Source organism: Telmatherina bonti (assembly GCF_933228915.1).
Source record: "Telmatherina bonti genome assembly, chromosome: 6".
In the NCBI taxonomy this organism is placed as follows: Eukaryota; Metazoa; Chordata; class Actinopteri; order Atheriniformes; family Telmatherinidae; genus Telmatherina; species Telmatherina bonti.
The window spans coordinates 21,572,082-21,595,666 of NC_136624.1; the positions used below are offsets into that span (position 1 = coordinate 21,572,082).

The following is a 23,585-nucleotide window of genomic DNA, read 5'->3' on the forward strand; positions in this document are numbered from 1 at the left end:
GAGAGGGGCTGGGGGTTTGAATATAGCACAGAAACACCGTCGTACATGCTCACTCAGTCAGCCAACCAGCCTGCCACTCAGTGAGACAGACAAAGACGAGCTACATTGTGCAGGAGGACAGCACACTCCCGGGGGATGGGGCATCATACCCCTGCATCGCGTTGGGGGTGTCGGAGGAGGTAGGGAGCATCAGGGTTGGGGGGGGCTTTGTCTCAGCAGCAGAGTATCTCTGCACACACACATCCAAACGAGCGTATGTTTGTGATCTTCTGGCAATTAAAACCCATTAGACATCGGTCGATAAGTGAAGCTGACATATGCTTTCATGCGGTCTGTTTTCTGGGGGTCATCTGAGTGCTATGTTCAGACTGAAGGATGGACCCTGATGGAGGAGGCTTTTCCTTATTGTGATATAAGCTCTATAGAGACAGTCAGTCTGTCTGACAGTCTCTTAACAGCTCTCATCATCCTGCTGGCTGTTCTGATTCTCCAGACACACATCTGATAGTCAGTTCTTGCAGGCTTGTCATGCTAGCATGAGCATATTAATATGTCTTCCTATTTTAGAGGCGAAGTACTGAAAAGGATGTTGACTGGGCACTGGTACCGTCTCCATGCTCTGTCAGGCACGTTATCTTTACCACTCTCTGTTGGTTCTGTGTTTTTTTTTGTTCCTGAAACAAACTAAAAGCCAGACTGTGGCTACAGATGAGGACTTGGGTTTGGAGTGGGGGGGGGGTTCCATTCCACCTCTTCAGTGGTGGATGGATGACTTCGCTCAGAGAGACAGGGGTTTAAGCCATCATTACCAGAGGGGATTCCCTCCCCTCTCCACACATACGGAGGCAATGGGAGGCAGACTCTGGGATGTAGGCTAATGACTACTTACAGGCAGGAAGGTTTTGGCAGCAGCGGTGCTTTGTTTACCACCGTAAACCCACAAATGATTAGATTTGAGCCTTTTTAGGAGCCCAAATATTTAGGTATGAATTTTGCATTGGCATTTAGATTAATCTCTGGTTGTCTAAGGCCATTTTCACGAGTTTTGGTTAGAATTATTTTTAATTAATGGTCATTATTCAACACAATATCTCCTTGGAGACTTTTGCCTTAATACTCTGACATTTCACATTTCAGTTTCCTTCCTTTAAGTTGCTTCTAAAGTGTTTCTTGAATTTGTGCATTTCTACACCAGTCAAGCTTAAATATCAAGCCTTTTACTCCCTGATCTGTTTTTGTCCAGAGTTATTTGTGGCTTTTCTGCTTTTGCTAATTTAATGAGTAACATATGGTTAAAGAAGACTGCAGTTTAGTTTCAAGTCTCTATTGTGACTTAAGTGGGCTATAGAGCTGCGCTTTGGTCCTTAATCCTCTCAAAAGAATAACAAGGAGGAGGAGGAAATAGCTTAAGGATGGCAGCAGAATTGCTCCTTATTTAATTACTTCCATCACACCCTCTTTCCACTCCACCCCATTTTAAATCTTCATCCTATGCACTCAGCCTTCACCCGTTACTTACTCTTTCCCCCTTTGAGCCAATATAACTTAAATGTGATCACCTCTAACCTATAGGGGTAGCAATTCTATGCCTGCTTTAAGTGCTGTAACATTAGTTGTCATTTCAGTTGAATCCCTCAACACCCAGAGTCATTAATCCCACCTCTCTCTTGACACCAGTCAAGTTCTTGATGAGGTTTCCCCCCCCGTTTTGTTCCATTAGAATTCGGTTCTATTGAATCCTTCTGACTGTTATTTGTAAACCTTAAATAATTAGATCTTTGCACTTGTGTGAGGCAGGCTTTCTTTCCTCCCATCTTTTGCACATATTTAACCACAATGACCCCTTCCATCTCATCAGCCTAGAGAGCTCAGGATGTTTTTAGCTTCTCTATTAATGGATGGCGGAGCGCCAGGAGATGTCTTTTAGAAAGCTCCAGTGGGAAGAGCCTCAATCATTTCCTCTTTTTTGACTGACAACAAAAAAACCAATTCGAAAGTCTGTGATGGAGATGTTTTTATAACACCGTTATAATTATTTTGTACTGCAGTTAATGGTTTCGTGTACAGCTAGGTTTAAAAGAATCACTTAGTGAATTAGAAACCGTTCAAATTAAATTAATCCAATGTCCGTTCATAAAACCTATTTTTTATGTTAACGTGTATCCAATGACAACAGTGACCCTCCTCACTCACGATTTGCAGATGCTCGGCAAGATCTTAGCACATATACATTATTAAAAGTTTGTGAATATTCGCTATAATGCGAGATGATGCTGTATTCAAGCTTTAAAATTAAATTTTGTTTTTGCACACTCAATAAAATTCTAAATATAAGTCTGAAACACTATCAGAAACTATATAAATGAGGAGGATAAGGGTTAGGGTTGTTGGTGAATTATGTTCATAGCTGTGACAAGAAACCTAAATGCCTAAAATCTGAGATAATCCCCATTTCTGATTTCTCTCATTCAAAATTACAGTAAATTTACTTGTAAACTGTTTAGCAGCTTATTACGTCTCACATTAGCAGCTAAAGCTGAGATCACTGGTGGCATAGAAACACAGAATGTTTTGAAAATGACCGGAAGTGACATCAAAATGCACATACTCTGACATAAATCTGAAAACGTACTGGAAATGTAGGCAGCGATCGATTCCATATCATATTATCACATTATTACAATAATCTGAAGACTTCCAGAGAACCGACTTGGATGGTTATGTAAAGGGCTCTGGGTTTTTGTTTTGTTTTGTTTTTATCAAAATAATTGTCATAGAATCTCTTTAATATTCAAGAAAAATGATGTTCCATAAGTATTTGTAAATTTATTGATATTGAATTGGATATAGCTGAAATGTAATGAAACTGACTGTTATGAATCAAATTGAATAAATTCAGGAAATAAGTGTTGATACCCAGCCCTAGTCTTTATTTATGTGGTTCATGCTTTAAAAAAGATGGATAGAAACTAAAGGATGCTATTTATGTATCATTATGATAATTTCTAATAATAATTATTAATAATCATCATAATCATCATTATATAATAATAGTAATACACCTATTTTGTCTTTTTAGTTAACTCACTGAATCTTTATGGTGTAGTTCACATGAATCATTATCTAAGATTAACAACAAACCTTAATGCTAAAGTCACTGAATTTTATCTCCACCAAAGTCTTTAAGTGCCGCCAGATGTTTTCTGCTAGATTCCACCTTCAGACGGGGAAGAAATAAATTGTTTACAAAGTGTCGTTTTACACAAGGAGACTTGTGTTGTTAGACTCCAGGAATGCCAAACAGGGTTCTTCAAGGGGCCTCCGTCCTCCAGGTGTGAGATGCTTTCCTGCTCCAACACACCTGATTTACATGTAATGGCGTCAACAGCTTCTTGTCAAGTTCTATATAATGGCCCATTAATTTGAAGCTCCTAAAACCTGCAGGACAGTGACCCCGTGCTATATATGTATGTATTTTAACCTTGTCCAGAAAGACAAATCTCAGGCAGGGGTTTTTTTGTTTTTCCATGTCCTACTGGTCTGGTAAAGTCATCACACACACAGGATCCTGAAGTTTCTACAAGTGTCAAAATCCTCTAAATTTCACAGTTTATAATATTTAAGTAAAAATAAATAAAGGTAATTAAGGAACTGGCAGAATGTCCGCAACAACATTTTAAATAGCTTCTTCCTTCTGATCATGTGCAATTTTATTGAACTAACAAAAACTAAAATGAAAACTAGCTATGATCACACATCCAGCTCTAAATCAGTAGTTGTAGTCTTGCAGCCTTTCAACAACACACTGTCATGCTCTCAGCATATAACAAACCATTTGCATGAACAGTTTTGCATGGACATGACACCAGAACAACATTTACATGTGACTTGGTCAGAGCGGTGGGATTTGTCTTTTCCCTGCTTTATATTCAAGTGAAAAATGGGTTTTATGGAGTCTCTATGTATCTGATTGTCTGTAAAGTCCCAGGCTGTGGGGACAAATTCCAAAGTCATTCTTTTAGGGCCAAGTTGAAATATTGACTTTAAGACTTTTCCAAAAACCTGCAGACAAAGACATCCTGTATAATAATGCCATACTTTTAAGTTGCTTGTGATGAAACCCATAATCAAATTTTATTTGGTCATTGGTAATTAAGCTGAATAAGTTACTGAAAGTGTTTTACAGACTAAGTTTTTAATCTTACTCTCAAATTATGGGGAAAAAAATGAAACAAACTTAAAAATGATAATCATTCTGACATAAAATGTAGGACAAGCACATTAAAAAGGTTTGTGCGAGCTGGAATGAACACAAATTGGACTCTATGCATTTTTTTAACTTAATTTACTACTCAATAATTAACACTGCACATTTATTGCTGATACTTGACTTAATATTGTATTGTCTGCCATATTTTGATGTATTTTAGCTTCTGCAACCTTAAACCAGTGCGGTTTCCCTACTTAATTGTAGAAACTCACTTTGCCAATTTGTGCTCAAAGAAAGTGTTGTGTGTTGCTGTGCCTTTTGCTCATGCACTTTCCTTTTTCCCCTCATTCTTTAAGGCACAGGAGAGCCATTCAGAAGAGCCGGGGGTCAAAGGTGAGAAGAGCAGAGGGCACCATGGAAAGTGAACCCGGAGTCCCTGCCTCCACTGCCAGCAATACTGGGACCACTTCCACGACCAACACTACCACCTCCTCCTCCACCATAACCAGCTCACCCAGCACCACAGCTGTGAGCAGTAGCAGCACCTCTAACACCACCACGACTGCTTCTGCTACTTCCACGAGCAGCAGTAATAGTAACAGCAGTAGTACTACTACTACTAGTAGTAATATCAGTAGTAGTAGCACCACAGCAGGAAGACAGGGAGTGCCTCAGATATCAGTTTACAGTGGAATACCCGACCGACAGACAGTGCAAGTGAGTATCAGTGTGTTTGAAAAAATCTTTTAGGGACTGGAATATTAAGCTGGGACTGTTGTCCTCACACCATGTTGGTCTATATCCTTTGCTCTACCGCCCCCTGTTGGCAGTAGTTTAGCTTAATTAAGATTTTTAGATTTACATGCAAAATGTCAAAAAGTTTTCATTAGAAATAAATTGATGAAATTAGAAGATGAAGGAAACAAAACTAATGCTATGTGCCATTGGTTCTATCCTTGTTAGAAGAAGGAATGTTTCTGTTCTTTAGTGCTCTTGACCTTTTGACTTCAGGATAAGCCTCTGCACAGGCTTAGTCTCCCTCTGAATGAGGTCCGCTCAACTTTTAGTGCTGATGATTTGACAGTAGGGTAATGGGAAGACTAAGCCCTCCCTTTCTTGCACTTTGCTTCCTCACAATTAAAAAGCAAACACTGTTGTCACAGACGGGTCTTCTGAACATAAATCACTGCTGGTTTTTATACTCTGAGAGAGCTCAGGCGTTTGAGGTGTTTGTCTGGTGTATTCAGTGACTCTGTGGCCTCCAGGTGAACATCCTCTCTGGTTACTTGGGAACATGACAGTGGGAGTTTTTTTGGGGGGGAGGGGGAGGTGGGGGGTTGGTGCCAGTGCGTAAAGTTAAGCTGTACTAGGTCAAGAATTTGCTGGGACTTGTCTGGTTCCTGGTTGGGGAGGTTTCCTTTCTTGTGTGCTGTACCATAGATATGTTTTTATTCTCTCTGAATAGCAAGTAGTTTTGATTAGTTATTAGTAGAAGGGAACAGCCAGGTCTGTGCAAAATTACAAATGTTTTTAAAGTGATGTCTCCAATGTTTTTTTAAAGGTGTCCTATTATGGTATTTTGAGTTTTCTGAGCTTTCTACAGTGTAACAGTGTTGAATCCTCATCAGACATGTGAACGGCACTGTTTTTTTATCACTGAAACGTATGTTTGAGTTTGAGTTTGAGTTCCAGCACTCTCTCCATTCGGTTTCCATGACGACGAAAAACGCGTCGTTTTAGAGAGTTTTTTCTACTTGGAAATCCGTGTGACATCCTGGGGGATAAGGTTCGGTGATTGGTTACCTTCTACTGGTTAACAAGGGCATGTACAAATACATCAGGCAGTTGGAAAACGTCAGATAAAGTTGTTTCCAACGATGGCTGGTGAGTTTACCAAAGAAAGACATCCTGCTGCATTCATTGCTGTGGGTTGCTGTTTTCCACTTCGTTTTCAGGGTCTGATTCAGGTTCCAACATGTAGGGCTGTATGCTATGTGTTGACATTTTATTTTGTTTTTTTTGTTTTTTTTTATTGAGTTTATATTAGCCTAACCCTTCTGTTTATGAGATGTTACAATGACGGCGAAAGCAGTTGCGGTGTGCGTTCCAGACAGAGTGCAATGGCAGCTGACCAATCAGTGACAACCTATGTCTGGCGGGAGGCGGGGCTTAATGCGGAAGAGTCTCAATTCACTCTTTTGCCCACAGGTTAATCTGACAGCCTACGGAGAGGGTCGGTCTGAAGTAAATAAAGCGATTTGTGACAATAAGTCGATCAATCCCAGCCCTTCTGGGCTCAGAAATAAAAATAAATTAGCCTTAAATGCACATAAATAGTTCCACTTTAACCACACATTATTATTTCAGCAAGTTTTAGATCACAAACCGTGTACATGCATTCATGCTTGCCATATATTTTGTGAGAGGGATGATTTACGTTGTGTTCTTCAGACTCCGTTGGATTTATTTCAGTTTCTGGTGTCACGAGTCGTCATCCGTCTGATTGCGAAGTTTTCAGATTTAGGGAAATTTAAATACAAACGGCTTAAATACTGTTTCTCACTGTCTCCTGAAGTAGCATTAGCTGCTAATGAGTTTATATCAATGTCCTCTTCTTCTCTTTGTAACTTCACTTTATCTACACATACCAGTAAAGTCCCAGTTGTCTTCACACCAACATGGTCATGTGGAATGAAGAAAATTAAGCGCAGGCGATAAGCATGATTCAGGAAAAAAAAGACATACTTTTTTACTTAACAAACACACAGCAATAGAAATAACTTACTTAAACCCTGACTAAACTAAATTAACAAAGCAATAAACAAAGCATTGAAGTCCACCACAACACAAAAACTACAGATTATGAGCAACACTTTGATCACAGTATTCTTTTTACACTTAAATGTTTATTTTAGCATTGGTAGTTTGACTTGTTACTCCAAGGCAGGGGTGCCCAATTCCAGTCTTCGAGATCCCGGGACTTTAAAATTCATTTTTTCAGAAAACCTGAATCAAATGAACAGCTCCTAACCAGGCCTCTGCAGAACTGAATGACATGGAAATGAGGGAATTCAGCCATTAGGTTCAGATGTGTTGGAGAAAGGATGCATCTAGAAGTTGCAGGATAGCAGATATTGCAGAGCAGACTTGGGCTACAGACACTCTAAAGATGACAAAATCACATTTCCACCCTGCATGGTTTTGAATTAATCATGCAATATTTCATGTTGGCAATTATGAACATTGATTGTCATAATATGGCATTACAAAAAAACGTTTAAAAGATTGTCTGCCTTTTGTTTGTTTATGTGCGTAATTATCACAAAAAGCTTGTTTGTTTTTTGTGTACCTGTTTATTTCAATGAAAAATAAATAAAAGGGCCAAAGACAGTGAATCTGTTTTTTTTTTTTGTGTGACTTTATTTATAGGTTTTCCAGCAGGCATTACACAGACAGCCAAATACAGCGGCACAGTACTTGCAGCAGATGTATGCTGCCCAGCAGCAGCATCTGATGTTACAAACGGCTGCCCTCCAGCAGCAGCACAGCCTCAGTACCGCCCAGCTGCAGAGTCTAGCTGCCGTTCAGCAGGTCAGTACGGAGCCCATCAGCACATAGAGATGAGGATTGTTGACCTGCTACAACACGTATCTCAGAAACAGCATTTATTGTTTCTTCCTTCCCACCTCTGTCGCTTTATGATAGGCCAGCATTGCAGCTGGTCGGCAAACCTCACAGAACGGCACTTCATCTCAGCAGACAGGGTCTACTCAGGCGACCGTAAGTTCAGCTTCAAGGACTTTGTCTCTTTTAGGGTTGGTTGATCTTTTTCCTGTTAGGTAATTGTGGAATCAGATTAGCATGAGAGCCAGGATGCCTACACCACTGTTGTTCTTCACTTTTACCTTTAGCAGAGACTGATCTCTTTGGGCAACATGTTGAGCAGAAGAAGAATTAGCAGTTTATTGGTCCGAAATGTATCCGAAGTGCAGTGCTTTAGAGTCTTGTGTGTTAATAGTAGGAGAGGCATGAGAAGTGTATAAACAAATAATCCTGTTAATCTCTTCCCATAGATCAACCTGACCACCTCCCCAGCAGCAGCTCAGTTGATCAGTCGGGCCCAGAGCATCAGTTCCACCCCCACCAGTATTTCCCAGCAAGCTGTTCTGCTAGGCAGCCAATCCAGCCCCACTCTTACAGCCAGCCAGGCACAGATGTACCTGCGTGCACAGATGGTGAGTGTGCAGAGATGAAGAATATAGCCACTGGAACATTTACATGAGCATACATACATAATTGCAGACGCATTCAGAAATCGCTTGAGTGAATGAGACCAACTCAGACTGTGTTCCTTCATGGTAGTAGTGAGAAAGTCGGCAAACAACTTCAGAGGCAAGTTTTGAAATTGCACAAATACTTGTAAAACATTTCAGAGATTACAGCTGCTTTCTCTGTTGGTCTTGGTGATGAAAAAAAATGCTTCAAGAATATAAAAGCTCTGCTTAAGGACAGCTGGTTGTCTCTAATATCCCTGTTTCAATGTGCCATCGGCCGTGCAGCTGGCATAGAAACTGGCATCGCCTCCTCATTATGATCAAGTTTTCAAATGTGATGTTTGTTGCTTGCAGAAAAAATACATTACAACACTTTGCTTTATGCTTGATTACAGATTGAGCCTTTTTATGTTGACTTTTGTTCAATTTCTACATATAGATATTTTCTCTGATTGCATAATGTTGCATATGTAAAGCTAAAACATTCAAATGGTGTAAATATAAACGTAGAAAATAACTGTTGTGTAAGTGTTCAGTTTTATGAAGACTTGTAAATGAATTATTACTGATGTGATTAGGGATACACCAATACAGATACCAGTGTGTACTCGTACTTGGTATTCATAAAAGTGTACCGATACCACACTGGTCAAGCAAGCGTAGATGTGTTTGATGACATGCTTCAGACATGTTTTAAAAGAAATAAATGCCTTGAATGTAAAAAATGTGACATTTTTTGTTACACTAAAAGCTAGATCTTTGTTTCAAAACCACACATAATTGTATTTACGTAAAATGTGCCAAATCAAAATAAAATTGTTGAAATTGTTCAATCTGTAATGTTATTATATTTGTATTGGTGAGGTAACTTCAGAAAGGATGGGTAATTTATTACAACCTAGTGAAATCTTTCACATTTGTAACAGCAATAATAACCAGAGTCACAATAATGTTCACATAAACAGATTTGGTATCGACAAATATAGGTATCTGCAGATATTCAAATTTCAGATATCTGAATCGGATCGGAACTCCCAAAAAGTGAATCGGTCCATCCCTAGATGTGATGTTTGATCTCCATAAAGGGCACAAATTTCCTTCAATCAATCAAGGAAAATAAGAAGATTATTATTATGATTTTTTTTTTGTAATTAGAGATCATTCATGCCATCTTTTAATGTTTTTTTTTATACCTTTCAGGCCCAGCAAAGTAACCTGGTACAGGTGGCAAGGAGCCTGGGCCGGGCAGTTCCTCTGTCCCCGCAGCTCATCTTCACCCCAGCGGCCACAGTGACAACTGTCCAGTCAGAAAGCTCCACACAGGCCTCATCACAGGTTGGCTCATAGCACCGCATATCACTGAAACGGCAAAATCATTCTACGCATATTTATAATAAATACAAAGACTATACAAATACTTCAATGACACTAGCATATTTTTTATATATTAAGCAGATTAGTCATAAAGAATGACCTTAAAACTTACTAAAAAGCAACTAAATAGAAGTGTTGTTTTGATTTAATATTTTAAAAAAAATTTAATCAAATTATAGGAAAAAAAAGATAAAATTTTCTCCGTTTCTGTTAAGAACCAGGTCCAAAACCTGGCTATTCGTGGCCAGCAGGGGGCGACCACATCTTCCTCTCAGACTCAGACGCAGACCCTGCAAGCTCTTAGTCTGAAACACAACCCGATGCCCATTCAGCCTGCCTCACTGATCAAAAATCCCAGCCAAGGGACCCAAGCCTCCACAGGGGGGAAGGCGGGTTCTTCTGACAGCATCTGCGATGGGGGAAAGAAGGGGGACAGTGCAGCCGTCACAGAAGTTCGAGCTTTGAACATGAGTCGCAGTGTCACGGCTGTCAGTGCTCAGCCTCTGATCGCTCCAGGTAAGTAGAGCTTGTGTTTCACAAATGTATAAGCTGCTAGTGGAAAAGCTTCAATGAAATTTATTCAGTTTTTTATTCTTTCTTTTTAAAACTGAAAAAATATTAGAAAATGCAAACAATAAATAAAAGTGTGTGGTCTATTCTGGATCCTGAGAACGTTTACTTCTCTGTTAATGAAAAATATAAACACCTTACTACTGCTGTGAAATTATGCATAGCAGATATTCTTGGTCCCCAGAGGATGAATCTGAAAACCTTGGGAGACTTTTCTGCTTTTAGTAGGTCTCTTCATATTTTGTAAAACCCCTAATTAGGCCAATTATTATAGCCCTGGGGACATTTTTACTACTGTTACTGAATGCATCATGTGTGAACACAGACTGAGCTTTCCAGCTGCTCTCATGTGTGTATCCTGCCATGTCCTCTGTAAAAGCAGTGTCAGTCTTGTGTCCTTTGACAAGGAGTCCAAGTGGAGTGTAAAATGTAAGCATTCCATATATTTCAGTGGTTTGATATTTCCTCTGTTCAGACCAAAACTACTCAAAATACCATCTGACATTTGTTTTCACTTTAGTTAGCTGACAAAATTAAACAACTACATTTTTTGCCAGCTAATGCATGTTTCTGCTTGTAACAGATCTTAAGCTTAAGCTGAGGTTCCAGGCAGATATATGGTCTTTTGTTTGCATTAAGATTAGAGGAGAAAGTATTTAACTTCATACTTTTAGGAGCTCTCTTGGCTGTGAGTGTGGCCTGTCAGGGCCTGTATTAAAGATCTAACTTTTCCCTAAAAGGGGTGAAACCAGGCATATGAAAGACTGTGTTGGGTTGTGCCTGGGACAGTTTAAGTGCTTTGTGAATTAAAAGTCACACTGCCACACAATACATGTTGTTTTTGTTTTTTTTTAAACCACGTATTATGTAAGTAAAAGTCAAAAGCTGCTTTTTTTTTTCACGTGAAAGTGTGAATGTGCCAGCAGTACAAGCTGATTATGTCAAATTAAATCCAGTTTGTTTGCAGAATAAGTCCCTTCAAAAGTATTTGCTTATTATTAAGAAAATCCTGATGAAACATCAAATTTTATGAATGGCAGGAAACAATTTGTGTGTGTGGATCTACAATATCCAGTGTTTCCCCAGGTTCACAGCCCTTGGGTTTGCGTTTGACCGAGATGAATACTATAAAGAGCTGACAGGGTGATGACCTCTGTGCTAAAATAGAGACTTGGTATCTTATTTAATAATATGGTCATGAATCTCTTTTGACTCTTCAGTGTTAATTTCATACATTTAACTTACATAGAGGCCTAATAAACAAGATGTAAATATCTGCAACCCTAATATCAGTACAGCTTGATGATGTATTCATTAATTCTGCAACATGTAACTTACTGGTTGCAGCGTCACAGTGTTACAGTGTGTCATATGTGAAAGTGACTAAATGAAAGCATCATGTGACAGCTACATTCTGTGAAGCCATGTAGCTTTTCCAAACTTCATCACGGACTAATTTTCCATAAATGACAGAAATGCTGTGACACAAAACACTCTATCCAGAAAAAAGTTGAACTTTCAAAATGTTCCAGTAAATACTGTTTTCATTCCATGAAGTCGATCTAAGTATTTAAGTTCAGATCACAGATAACCTGCAAAAAATATAGGATCCATTTTAAGCCATAATACTTATCAGAAATGACAGTAATGATGGTAAGTTCAGCTTTAGCTGTGTGTGCTGCGAGGCTTGGTGCTTGGTGTAACACCGGAACAGGAGAAATACTCTGGCTGCTCTTCCTGTTGGAGTTCTAAAATATATTTGTGTCCGTTTTTCTGACATGACATGGTTGACGTGTTTTCCAACATGTCCTATCTGTCTGTCCTATTGGCAGAAGCGTGCTCACCTGTCTGCGTGCACATGTCTGTGTGTGGTTGCACCAGAGCGAAACTGTTTCCCACACAGGGAGCAGGAACAGTTATGACGTGCCATCATGTAAAACGGATGATTACCATCAGGTTGTTTAGTTTCTAATAAAAAGAACTCCGGATAAACGTGTTCATGAGGAAATGTGACTTTGGACATGTGTGCACATGACTGACTATAAACCTTTATTATTATTATTTTTAACAGAATGAATCTATTTGAATGCATGTTGTTGTCTGCCTATGCAAATATGTGTGTATGTTTTTGGGATGGTGCCTTTGTGAAGTGAGGGGGAGGAAGGATTATTTGAGCGTGGAAGTGCACAACTGTGTCTTGCTTTGTTTCAGTAATGGATTCGCATAAAATGAAAAGGAGGATAGAAGCTGAAAATCTGGCTGCATGCTGCTGTCTGGGTTAAAAAAAAAAAGAACTTGTTACCATAGCAGCAGGCCACAAGGGACAGGTGTGCACATGAGATGCTGAGGAGTCAATATAGTGTTAATCAGGCTCAGAGAAGGTTGTTGGGGTGGATTCAGATAAGAAAAAAAGCTTTGTTTGGACTCAACTGAATCTGGGTCGTCATTTGAATTTCAAGGGTTGAATCACAAAAAACATCTTGCTCTGATTTCACTCTTTTTGTATACTTAGTAAATCATAAATGTCCCAAATGAAAAGCTAATATTTAAGCATCTTGACTGATGGGTGGGATTTTGTCTTTAACTCTAGTAATGTTCTTCATAAGCAAACGCCTACTTGATAGAAACATCTGCTAACCTGATTTGAATTCTCTTGCAATGAGAAAAGACTGGACTGCTTGTTGTTTCCATGTTCTTGTAGGTCATAATGTGTATGCTAAAAGTTAGCCAAAATGACAGTCAGTGAGCATGTGGAAACTCTGGGATTTTCCAGGGCCTGGTGCTACAAAGGAATCCATAAAGTCTTCTGATACAGGACATTGAACAGTAAGAGGTCCATAAACACTTATGCGGGGGAGTAGTGACCACAGCCAATGATAAACATGATGTGATTTCTGTGTGTGTGGGAATGGGGGTCTGCATCATTTCAGTCCTTAATCTCAAGACCTTAAAGGAGATGGAGATTTTACATGACTTTCTTTCTCCTCTCCCAAAACTGCTTTCTGTTCCTCATTAGAGCCTTGAGAAAGTTGTCAGGAATCTTGGGGAGGGCTGGTTGCATCCGGTGTGTAGTTATTCTGAAATCCCCCTCCCTCTGCCATATTTGCCTGGGAATCTCCTGATTTTGTATGAACTTAGGACTGCTTTTCAAGTAAAAGATAAACGTTTGGCATGTTAACACCTTGAGGTGGTTCATTCATTATTTTGCTTCTTAAATGAGCAGATTTTAACACAATCCTTTCCAGTTTGTTTTGCTGATGTGTGTTTTGGCTCTAATGTAAGCCACACTGCGCAAACAACAGACATAATAAATGCAGACCGTTTCTACAAAAGATGGGATAACCTCATGGTAACTTCTATCTTTTGAGAAGCTTCCAGTCAGTTCACTGTACAGCCTCATGCTCAGCCTTATGCTTTCTTCACGTATGTAAATCAGTTTTTCTGTTTCATATATCATTGCTCCCGTACACTAATACGTGCTTTAGGCTGGCGTGGTTGTTAGACAATATATCCACTAGAGGGCAGTGCCAAGTTCTCCTTTGAGTTTGAATGCCAGTTTTAGACTCTAGATGTGGTCATGATGGACAAAATCACGATGATGTTGTGGTTTAACGCACCGTGGTAGCTTCTTTTTTCTTTCTTTTGCTGGTTGCAGCTGACTTTATCCTGCTTTTAACAGTTATAATCATTAAAGGTCCTCCCCTTATACCACAGCTAACCAGATTTTCTGTTAGTGGAGTCTGCTCTGCCTCACCATGTGAAAAGAAAACGCTTTCCAGCTAATCTTGTAACATTAAAAGCATTAATGACATGCAAATTTTTGGGCTAAAAACATCTATATTTTCCACAGCAGGGTACAGACTGTGGTTAGCGCCTCACAGGGAAACTCTGATACCAGATGGAGCCTATCCCACACAGAACATGGGAGGAACTGGGGAGGAGGGTGGGATATGGGGGATCTGAGACAATTGCTGACGTACTTGGCAGTTTTCTACGCTTTGATTTATTGAGTTTTTAACTAGTAAACCTCCTGGTTCACATGGGTCACCCAGCAGGAGCACTTTGGTGCAGGAGTATGTCATTTCTTGACTAGGTTTTGATAATAATGATTTTATTATTCTTTGTGTCCCTGGTGGAGATTGGTTAAAGAGACAGGAGAGAGACTGGGACCTATTAAGTCAACATTAACTCTGTGAAAGGTGTTATAGACAGCTGCCCCCTTCATGTTTCTTCTTGAGGCATTTCTAAAATTAGACTAGCCTCAGGCTACATGCTCTGAACACTCTTCCATTCACACATGCTGCCACAATACAAGATTGATGTGATGTGTCTCTGGCTTCAGTGAAAGTTATGAGATCAGGATGTCTTTAACCCACAACAGCACTGACAGGTGGTGACAGGCCATTTTGAAACAATTTGTGAGTAATGGTCAGGCCAAAACGGCAATACTGGCCCTGTCTGCGCATCTTTCAACAAGCTCTTAATATTACTTCTTGTCTACAAAGGGCACAGGGGTGAAGGCTGTACTGTGAAACAAGATCTTTTGTGTAGACGTCCACATTTTTCACTTTTTACGAGCTTGTGACAGAGTGCTCCTGATCATGTTTTGCTTTCACCTCAGGACATTTTGCCATCTTGTGGATGATTAAAATGTGGTCTGTCTTAATACAGCTTTTTTATTTTATTCATTTGTTTGTTTTATTGCTTTAATCGAGTAAGCCCACTTGATAACAGCTCTTCTCTGTGTTCTCCAGTTTTTCCATTTCCAGTGGTGCCCATAAGCATGTGCAGCCAACAAGACTAATTCAAGAAAGTATGGTTTTAGGTGTAAAGCACTCTGAGACATGAGTAAAGAGTTTAAAGATGGTGTGATTCTCATTTCAGCTTACCCCCAGATTCAGCCTCATCCGCTGGTTCAGCAACACAAACAGCAGCAGTTTGTGGTCCAGCAGAGCCAAACCTCCCAAAGGACGACGGGCCAGCCGCTTCAGACAGCCTCCATTCTGCCATCACAGCACCCTGTCCCCGTGCTTCCTAAACCTGCCTCTCACCAGCCTTCCACTCCAAACCAGCAAGCCACCATCTTCCACTCCACCATCAGCCCACATGCCCTGCACTCTTCCATCAGCCATGCCAAAGCTCAGCCAGTCCAGCTTACTGCCATCAACCTACAAATACAGCCAACGGTACGGACAGTGAGACACAATGCCTTTTTTCTGCAGTTGCATCCATGCCAGCTAGTTACTGCCTTTCTATATTGCTTTACTGTTAGCAGTGGATGGTCTGAATTGGCTGTCAGGACTTTGGATCTTACCGGTCACATAATAAATATGTAATTAACTAAAGCCAGAAAGTTCACAAGTTAGTATGTCTGTCAGAAACTCTTCAGAATGTAAAAAAAACTCACACATGCCTTCAGATCAAATGGGTAAAACATCTCAATATTTATCTCCCTTACATGTCTTACAACAAATGTATTACAGTGAAGCTTTCTCCTTCCTTTAGATGTAAGGTTGCTGGCAAGCATCCTTCTTACAGTAATCTACCATACATGATCCATTTTGCTTGTTTAATTTTATGTTCTAGGTTCTGCTTTTGGTTTTCTTTTACATGCCCTTAAATTTGGTATGTTTGGGGGGGGGAAAAAAACATGCTGCTCGAACAACACCCACAGCCTACATCTCTTCTCCAAGATGTACATGTAAAAAAAACACAGGAATCTTCTGAGTTTTGGAATCTGTGTGTAATAATTTTCCAGTGAGGCTTTCCAACTCCAGTGCTTTTCAGATTTTGAGTCACTGACATGAAAAGAACCTGCAGTTCCTGATGCCTATAGTCATCACCGTCTCAATTTATCCTTTTCATCCTTCTGTATTTTGTCCCTCATGCTCACGCTAGGCTGCTCGACTGGTTCAGGACAGTAAAGATAAGCCAACCTCGTTAGTGGTCAGAGAGACAAGTCGGACACCATCCACACAACAACAGCAACCCGCGCCTTCCCTGTCACAACCCTCCAAGCCTGGGGAGCAGATCAAAGTTAACTCTGCTACACCACCTGTTCAGTCACAAGGTAAACACCCTGCAGCATTCCCTAAGATGTACAATTGCTTTCTGTGGAGTACTTTGTTCTGAATGATAGACCTTTTTTTTTTTTTTTTTTTTTTTTTTTTGTCCAAGAACTTTTCGTAATATGGATTTGTTTGTTTGTTTGTTTGTTTTTTGTCACTTGGGAATACAGTAAAGTACATAGATGTGAGTAACAGTGATTTTTGAATGGCCCCAGTTTAGTTCCTACCCCAGCAGAACATTTCACCCGACCACCCAAACATAACCAACCCTAAGACAAGACAGCTCATTCCAGGTGAGGTGCAGTCGTGATCTTGCAGTCAGTGCAGTTTATTCAGTTTAGTCCCCACGTTTACATGGGAGTTTGAATTCCTCTTTAATTCCAAGTAAAAGTTTATTCTGCTTTGAACTGGTAAAAGAAAATCGTCATGTAAACACCTAATTCAGAATGAAAAGGTCCATTCTTAAGTCAATTCTGTTCGTTCAGCGCATGCTCCTTAACATGTCCCGTTCTGATGACGCACATATCCCATTCGTTGTTTTGCTTTCTGTCTTCGGTAGTCTTTTGACTATCTCCTTCTCCATTGCTGAAAAACGTGAAGTAGTATGCTCGTGTCAAACTGGTACTTTAGAATTATAGTCAAAATAATGGCAAAACTGGTACTTATGGCGTTTTCCATGTTACATGCAAAAGGACTATAAGCAGGAAGCTAACTGTTTGTTTACGGTAGACTAAGTATGTCACGCTCGCCCCCGGTCCAGCCAAAACCCTTTCCAACCCTTCCTGTATAAAGCGGAATTAAGTAAGGATGCCTTTCCATGTAAACCTTCATTAACAAATATTATTTCCATGTAAACTTTTAGGAAAACACTGTAAATTTGGAATTATTTAAATCCGAATTATTATTCTGAAGGGGCAGTTGTTGTCAGTATCACCATTTAGGGAGTTTTTATGGCTTAGAAAGGGTTTCCACATCCTGCTGCATTTGTCTAGAGACCGCCTGAGGGCAAACTTGTTTGGTCCACATTATTATTGTAAAAAGTAAAAACCAAAAAGGTGAGCTTCGGTCGGCTTGAAAACAGCGTTTGAAAATGGCCTTGTCCTTAACATAAGGAACAGTTGACAGCTGTTAACGAACAGTCAGTAAGTGCGAAGTCAAGCTATAATCGTAAGAGGCAACTTACTTCCAAAAGACAAAACGGGTAAACATCAGGATTGATGTGAAGGATAATAAAAATTACACATAAAATTTTTACTAACATTACCTGCAGTATGAAACAGTGATTAAGTGAAATGCTGCCTCTCTACCAACAAATCTGAAACATAAAGAACCTGTGTGCTAATTCAGTGGTACTGATTGATTTGCAGTGTAATTCAAGTTCATCAGAATGCCCAACCACTTAATCCTGTATTTATCTTCTTTAAAGCCTGGAGACAATGGTAGTGAAGACATAATCAGTCGCTGCTAAATATCTTTAAATGCATTTTACAGTCAAACTGGAGTTCTTTTTACCTTTCTGTCAATCTTGTGAGCAGTTATCGAAGGATGCTTTAGTTGTAACCTTGATAAGAACCGGTCCTGTTACCTTTTTAAATTATTATATGACCTGAAGAATTTACTTGGAAAAATTACTGTTTGGTATGTTTTAACAATGTATTATTCAGATTTAGACAGCTGCTCAAAGAAGCCAAACTGAGTCCTACAGTTCTTTAAAACCTGACCTCACTTAATGACTATTGTGAATAAGAAAACTAAAATCTGATACTTTCTTCAGCATTTTACATAGAGGCCTGGCAGTCATACTTAAGACTGTTTAATGTTTGATGTAATCTCTTTCAAAGATCTTCAGAGAACATATGAATAGTTCTCAGCAAGGTGAACTATAGTTACCACAATTTTGGGGCACATTCACGCTAGGGTAGTCTGAGAGACTTGGTTTGATTGGGCAGGGAATTCAAAACCGCTCTGCTTCTTTGTTTTGTTTCGTTTGCTTTCACACTACACTTAACTCAATCAGACAAAACCATCTGAACAATGTCACACAGTTACAACATTTGATCTCAAGGGCTGGAATTCCCCAAAACAACCACTGACCAAGAAGAAGGAAGAAAATAAAGCTCATCATTTGGCCAGGGCCTAAAATGGTTCATTCACTGCCAATAAACAGTGGAACGATAATAAATGTATGCAGTCTTTGGGTTTCTGTTTTTAATTTGCTGTTCCAATGCCATGTGGTTTTCACAGAAATGTGTCCATCTTGAGCAAAACAGCTGTTGAGAAATCACTGAAAGTCCAATACTGCCAACATATCCATGGCCACCAATACTACACTTGAGTTCCTGTTATAATTTGACAGAAAAGTGTGCAATATAGCTAATGGTTCTAAGAAGAAACAATCTGTTATTATTCAGGAACTCAATTTCAAACTTTGTCAAATCCTTAAAGCAGTGCTCCTCACTGGTAATTCAACAAGAGCTGCACTCAGTATACCAAGACAAGAGGAGAGCCGCCATTCTTAGTATCTTTGTACGCTAATGAAGTAGAGACCACATGCAACGACATTGATGACACGAAAATATGTCTTTTAGCCAATAAAGCTCTCTTGAGTTAATTTTGTCCCTAAAACACACATAGGCCACGTTTACACAGGTTTTAATTTAGCTTTAGTTTCAAATAAAAGTTAAATCCGCTTTAAGGAGATGAAAAATGACCATGTAAACACCTGATTCCAAATGAAAATGACAATTCCAAATTAAATTTAGTTCTGTGATTAGTAGCTGGTTTATTCCTATTTTAAATCGAAACTGAATAATTCTTTTCATGTAAACATTCAGTCCGCTCAAAGTTATTTTAAGTCATTCTGTGCATGCTCTTTATCTTGTGCTGTCACGATGATGCACATATTCCGCGCGGTCGTCAGCCATACCATCTGTGGTATTTTATTTAGCTGACTACTCCTCCTCAGCTGCTGACTCAGCTCCATCTTCACCGTGACAGACCAGTGCAGAGGTAGGGACAATATACTGTCCGAACAGGATGAAGCCACACCAATAAAAGTACACAGTATTTTTGGCTTTAATCAGCGCACTGATTTGCCTGTCAAGCTCATGCTCCATCCTTCCCTCACTCGTTAACAAGACCCTGAGATACTTAAACTCCTCTACTTGGGGCAGGACCTTATTCCTGACCTGAGGAGGACACTCCACCCTTTCCCAGCTTTGGACCATGGTCTTGGATTTGGGGGTACTGATCCTCATCCCACCAACTTCACACTCAACTGCGAATTGTTCAAGTGAGAGATGGAGATCATGACCAGATAAAGCCAACGGAACAATGTCATTTGCAAAGAGTAGACACAATCCTGGGGCCACCAAACCAGATCCTCTCAACACCAGACAGCCGCATAACGGAGTCCGATACCCCATACTGCTGGAGTACCTCCCATGGGGGACATGGTTGAACACCTTCTTCAACTTCACAAAGCACATGTTTGGCAAACTCCCATGACCCCTCCAGGACCCTGAAGAGGGTATAGAGCTGGTCCACTGTTCCACAACCAGGACAAAAACCACACTGCTACTTCTCAATCTGGGATTCGACTACTATCCGATGGATCATCCTTTTGTATGGACCTTCTTCAGGATCCCTAAATAGACCTTACCAGGGAGGCTGGACGGATGTCGTCCTCCGGGTCCTTGCTACCGAGCAGCTTTTTAACCACCTCAGCAACCTCAGCCCCAGAAATAGGAGAACCCACCCCTGAGTCCCCCAGCTCAGCCTCTTCATCAGAAGATGTGTTGGTAGCATTGAGGAGGTGTTCAATGTATTCCCTCGACCATCCTTAACTCCCCAAGTTGAGGTTAGAAGCACCCCATCCCTACTGCTCATGGTGTTGATGGAGCACTGCTTGCCCCTCCTGAGTTGCTGGATGGTGGACCAGAATGTCCTTAAAGCTGTCCAGAAGTCGTTCTCCATAATCTCGCCAAATAAATATAGATATATAAATAAATAATCATTTTCACCAAATTCCTGTTCTGTATATCTGTTGATTGCGACTAAGGTGGCAAGTTTTATATCTCAAAGATTTATCTCTGGCTAGCAAATTTATTCTTGTTTGTTACAGCCATGCTCTGTGTAGCTGGAAATGGAGATTTTGAAAATTCAAATAGTTGATTACATTAATCATGGAAATGAATGTAAGCTAACATTTTTGCCAGAATTGTACATCTTTATATTCTAAAACTGCTTAATGGATAAAGGTTTGAATCGACAACTGTAGCATTAGGACACTTTTAGTTACTTTGAATGAAATGAAATATAACTAAGTGTCCTTTCTTTTCTTGACGGTACTTGGGGGGGGGGGGATATTTAATCCAGTGATTGTGCAGATATTTTGATGTGGAGAAGATGACTGCAAACTGCAGAGGAGGAAGAGGTCTGTGCTCGTCGGTTCAGGTTCCCGGTTGAAATGTGTTGATGTGCAGCAGAGCTGTTGAGGGAGGAAACGGGGAGGCGGACCCTATTTGCAGGCTTTTAGTGAAGCGGCGGTGCAACTAACCTGCAGCAGATCGGTGTGTGCGCGCGTCGTGTCAGCAACAAACGAACAAACCCAACCGGACATGTTTTCTGTGTGAACAGAGCGGAAGCTGCGCGGTAGGAAAACAATTCTCACTCAGCATGACGGAGCATGGCGGCTCAATGTTTACTTTCGCTTATGTGGGGTTTTCAACAAAAAGTTCAGGCGCTGTCGTGATGGTAGACGTATTAGTAGGGGGATTTGAGTTTTTTGTGCATGTTTAAATTGACACCACGAACCAGTTGAAATGTTGACTGGCTCGGCAGCAAACCAGAAGTGTGCAGGTTGCTGCGGCGTAATCTGGTTTGTGTGTATTTGGTTATAAAATGAACTCTAAAAGCCAGCCTCTAATACTTAACTGGTGTAAAATGGCATTTGATGTAGACCAAATCTAACCCTTTAATAGTTTTTTTTTGTTTGTTTTTTGTTTTTTTAAGTTAATTTCAGCAGCAACTAACTTTAAACCCTTAGGAGATTATAGACGAATGATTTAAAAATTGCCAATATAACAAATTACCCTTTTATTTAATGAAAAAGTGTAAAATTTAAATAATATTCTGTAAAATGACACACTACAAAAGAAAACTGTAAAAGTGTCATTTTTGACATGATGAAAATTGAAGGTTGGGCAGCTTTGATTAAAATGGAGCGCTATCCTGGTAACTGGTTATTTTCTTGATTATGTAATTAAAAAGTTTATAAAAATGCTTCTTTTTTAATTTTTAAATAAAATCCCCCACATTTAATTTCATGTAATTTACACTCCAGATCTTACACAGCTTCTGCTCCTGTAAATATAAATGGATGGTGCATTTTTCTTTCCTGATCAGGAGGTAGCTCAGCCAAGAGACCAAGTCCAGCAGCAGCAGGGACCCCACCTCCAGCCATGACCTCAGGTAATGAGAGCGAGGCTCCCACTGTGACCGGCAGCACGCCGCAAAATGGAGAGAACAAACCGCCGCAGGCCATCGTCAAACCCCAGGTCCTCACACATGTCATCGAGGGCTTCGTCATCCAGGAGGGAGCAGAGCCTTTCCCTGTGTGTGTAAGTGTTCAACCTCAAATTTACTGGTAGAGAAACATGCCAAACAACCTGGAGCCACCACTCTATCGAGTGTGTATGTCTGTAGGGAGCTGTCATCAGGCAAACAAACCCACCACTGTTGCTTGTAGTGACAGCTCATAACGTCAGGCTAAATCAGTCATTAATTACAGGAAGATGGGACTCGGACTGTGACAGAGTACAGATGGTTGAAACTCTTAGGGTGTAGCAGCACTTTTTACTGCCTGTTATCTCAAGATGTAAAATCCAACATTGGTCCCATTTTGTCCCATTATGTGTGCATATATATATATATATATATATATATACACATTTAAGTAGAAGGATGCACTACTGATTTCCTCATCTCAAAAAATTCATTCATCACAAAAGGTAACAACAGTGGTAGTTACACCACAACAAAAAATTTGAACGTCTCAATATCTCGTCATGTGCCCTTGAGCATCAATTACAGCTTGACAACGACGTCTCATGCTGTTCACAAGGCAACTTATTGCCTGCTGAGGCATGGCATCCCACTCTTCTTGAAGGGCAGCCCTCAGGTCATTGAGGTTCTGGGGTGCAGGGTCTCGAGCCTCTACACGACGGCTCAGCTGATCCCACAGGTTTTCAATGGGATTCAGGTCTGGAGAGAGTGCAGGCCATTCCATTTGAGGCACACCAGTCTCCAACAGCCGTTCCCTGATGATGCGGCCTTGATGAGCAGGAGCATTGTCGTCCATGAAGATGAAATTAGGCCTGTGCTGTTCATGTAGGGGCACAATCACTGGATTAATGATGTTATTCAGGTAGTATGGGCTTGTCACTGTACCATTCACAAAGTGTAGGGCAGTTCTGTACCAAGTGGACACCCCTGCCCACACTGTAACACCGCCACCACCAAAAGCTCGCCTGGTGACAACAGTGGCTGATGCATAGCGCTCTCCCTGACGTCTCCAACATCGTTGCCGGCCATCATTTCTGCTCAGTGTGAATCGACTCTCATCAGAGAACAGCACTGAGGCCCACTGGTTCCTCGTCCAGCGTAAATGCTCCCTGGCCCATGCAAGACGATGATGCCTGTGCCTGGTGGTGTGGTCAGGTACCCGTGCAGGTCGTCTAGCACGCAGACCACGCTGATGTAAACGGTTTCGAATGGTCTGACGTGACACTTGGGTGCCTCTCACCTCTCTTAAACGTGCCTGGAGTTGAGTGGCATTCATCATCCGGTTTCTCAGGGCAGTGTTCACAATGTAGCGGTCATCAGCACGGGATGTGGCCAAAGGACGTCCACTTCTAGGCCTTTCTGTGACTCTTCCAGTCTCTCCATATCTCTGTTGCAACCTGCTGATGACACTCTGTGACACTCCAAGCTCAGTGGCCACTTCTGTCTGAGAACGTCCTGTTTGAAGCATCGCAATGGCAAGGGACTGTTGTTCCATTGTTAGGTGTCGTCTTGGTCTCATGATGT

At 40.6% G+C, this 23,585-nt stretch overlaps 1 protein-coding gene across 1 annotated transcript in view; it reads left to right on the forward strand.

The window, feature by feature from the left end:
* The first annotated feature begins 30 nt into the window (after positions 1–30).
* Positions 31–23,585, forward strand: part of phc2b (polyhomeotic homolog 2b) — a 27,746-nt gene continuing 4,191 nt past the window's right edge. The window contains 12 exon segments of the mRNA XM_079242461.1: positions 31–80; positions 82–128; positions 131–179; positions 4,567–4,927; positions 7,640–7,801; positions 7,916–7,990; positions 8,284–8,445; positions 9,685–9,819; positions 10,074–10,374; positions 15,313–15,614; positions 16,327–16,498; positions 21,903–22,143. Of these exon segments, the coding sequence (XP_079098587.1) occupies positions 46–80; positions 82–128; positions 131–179; positions 4,567–4,927; positions 7,640–7,801; positions 7,916–7,990; positions 8,284–8,445; positions 9,685–9,819; positions 10,074–10,374; positions 15,313–15,614; positions 16,327–16,498; positions 21,903–22,143 (2,042 nt within the window). The 5' untranslated portion in view covers positions 31–45.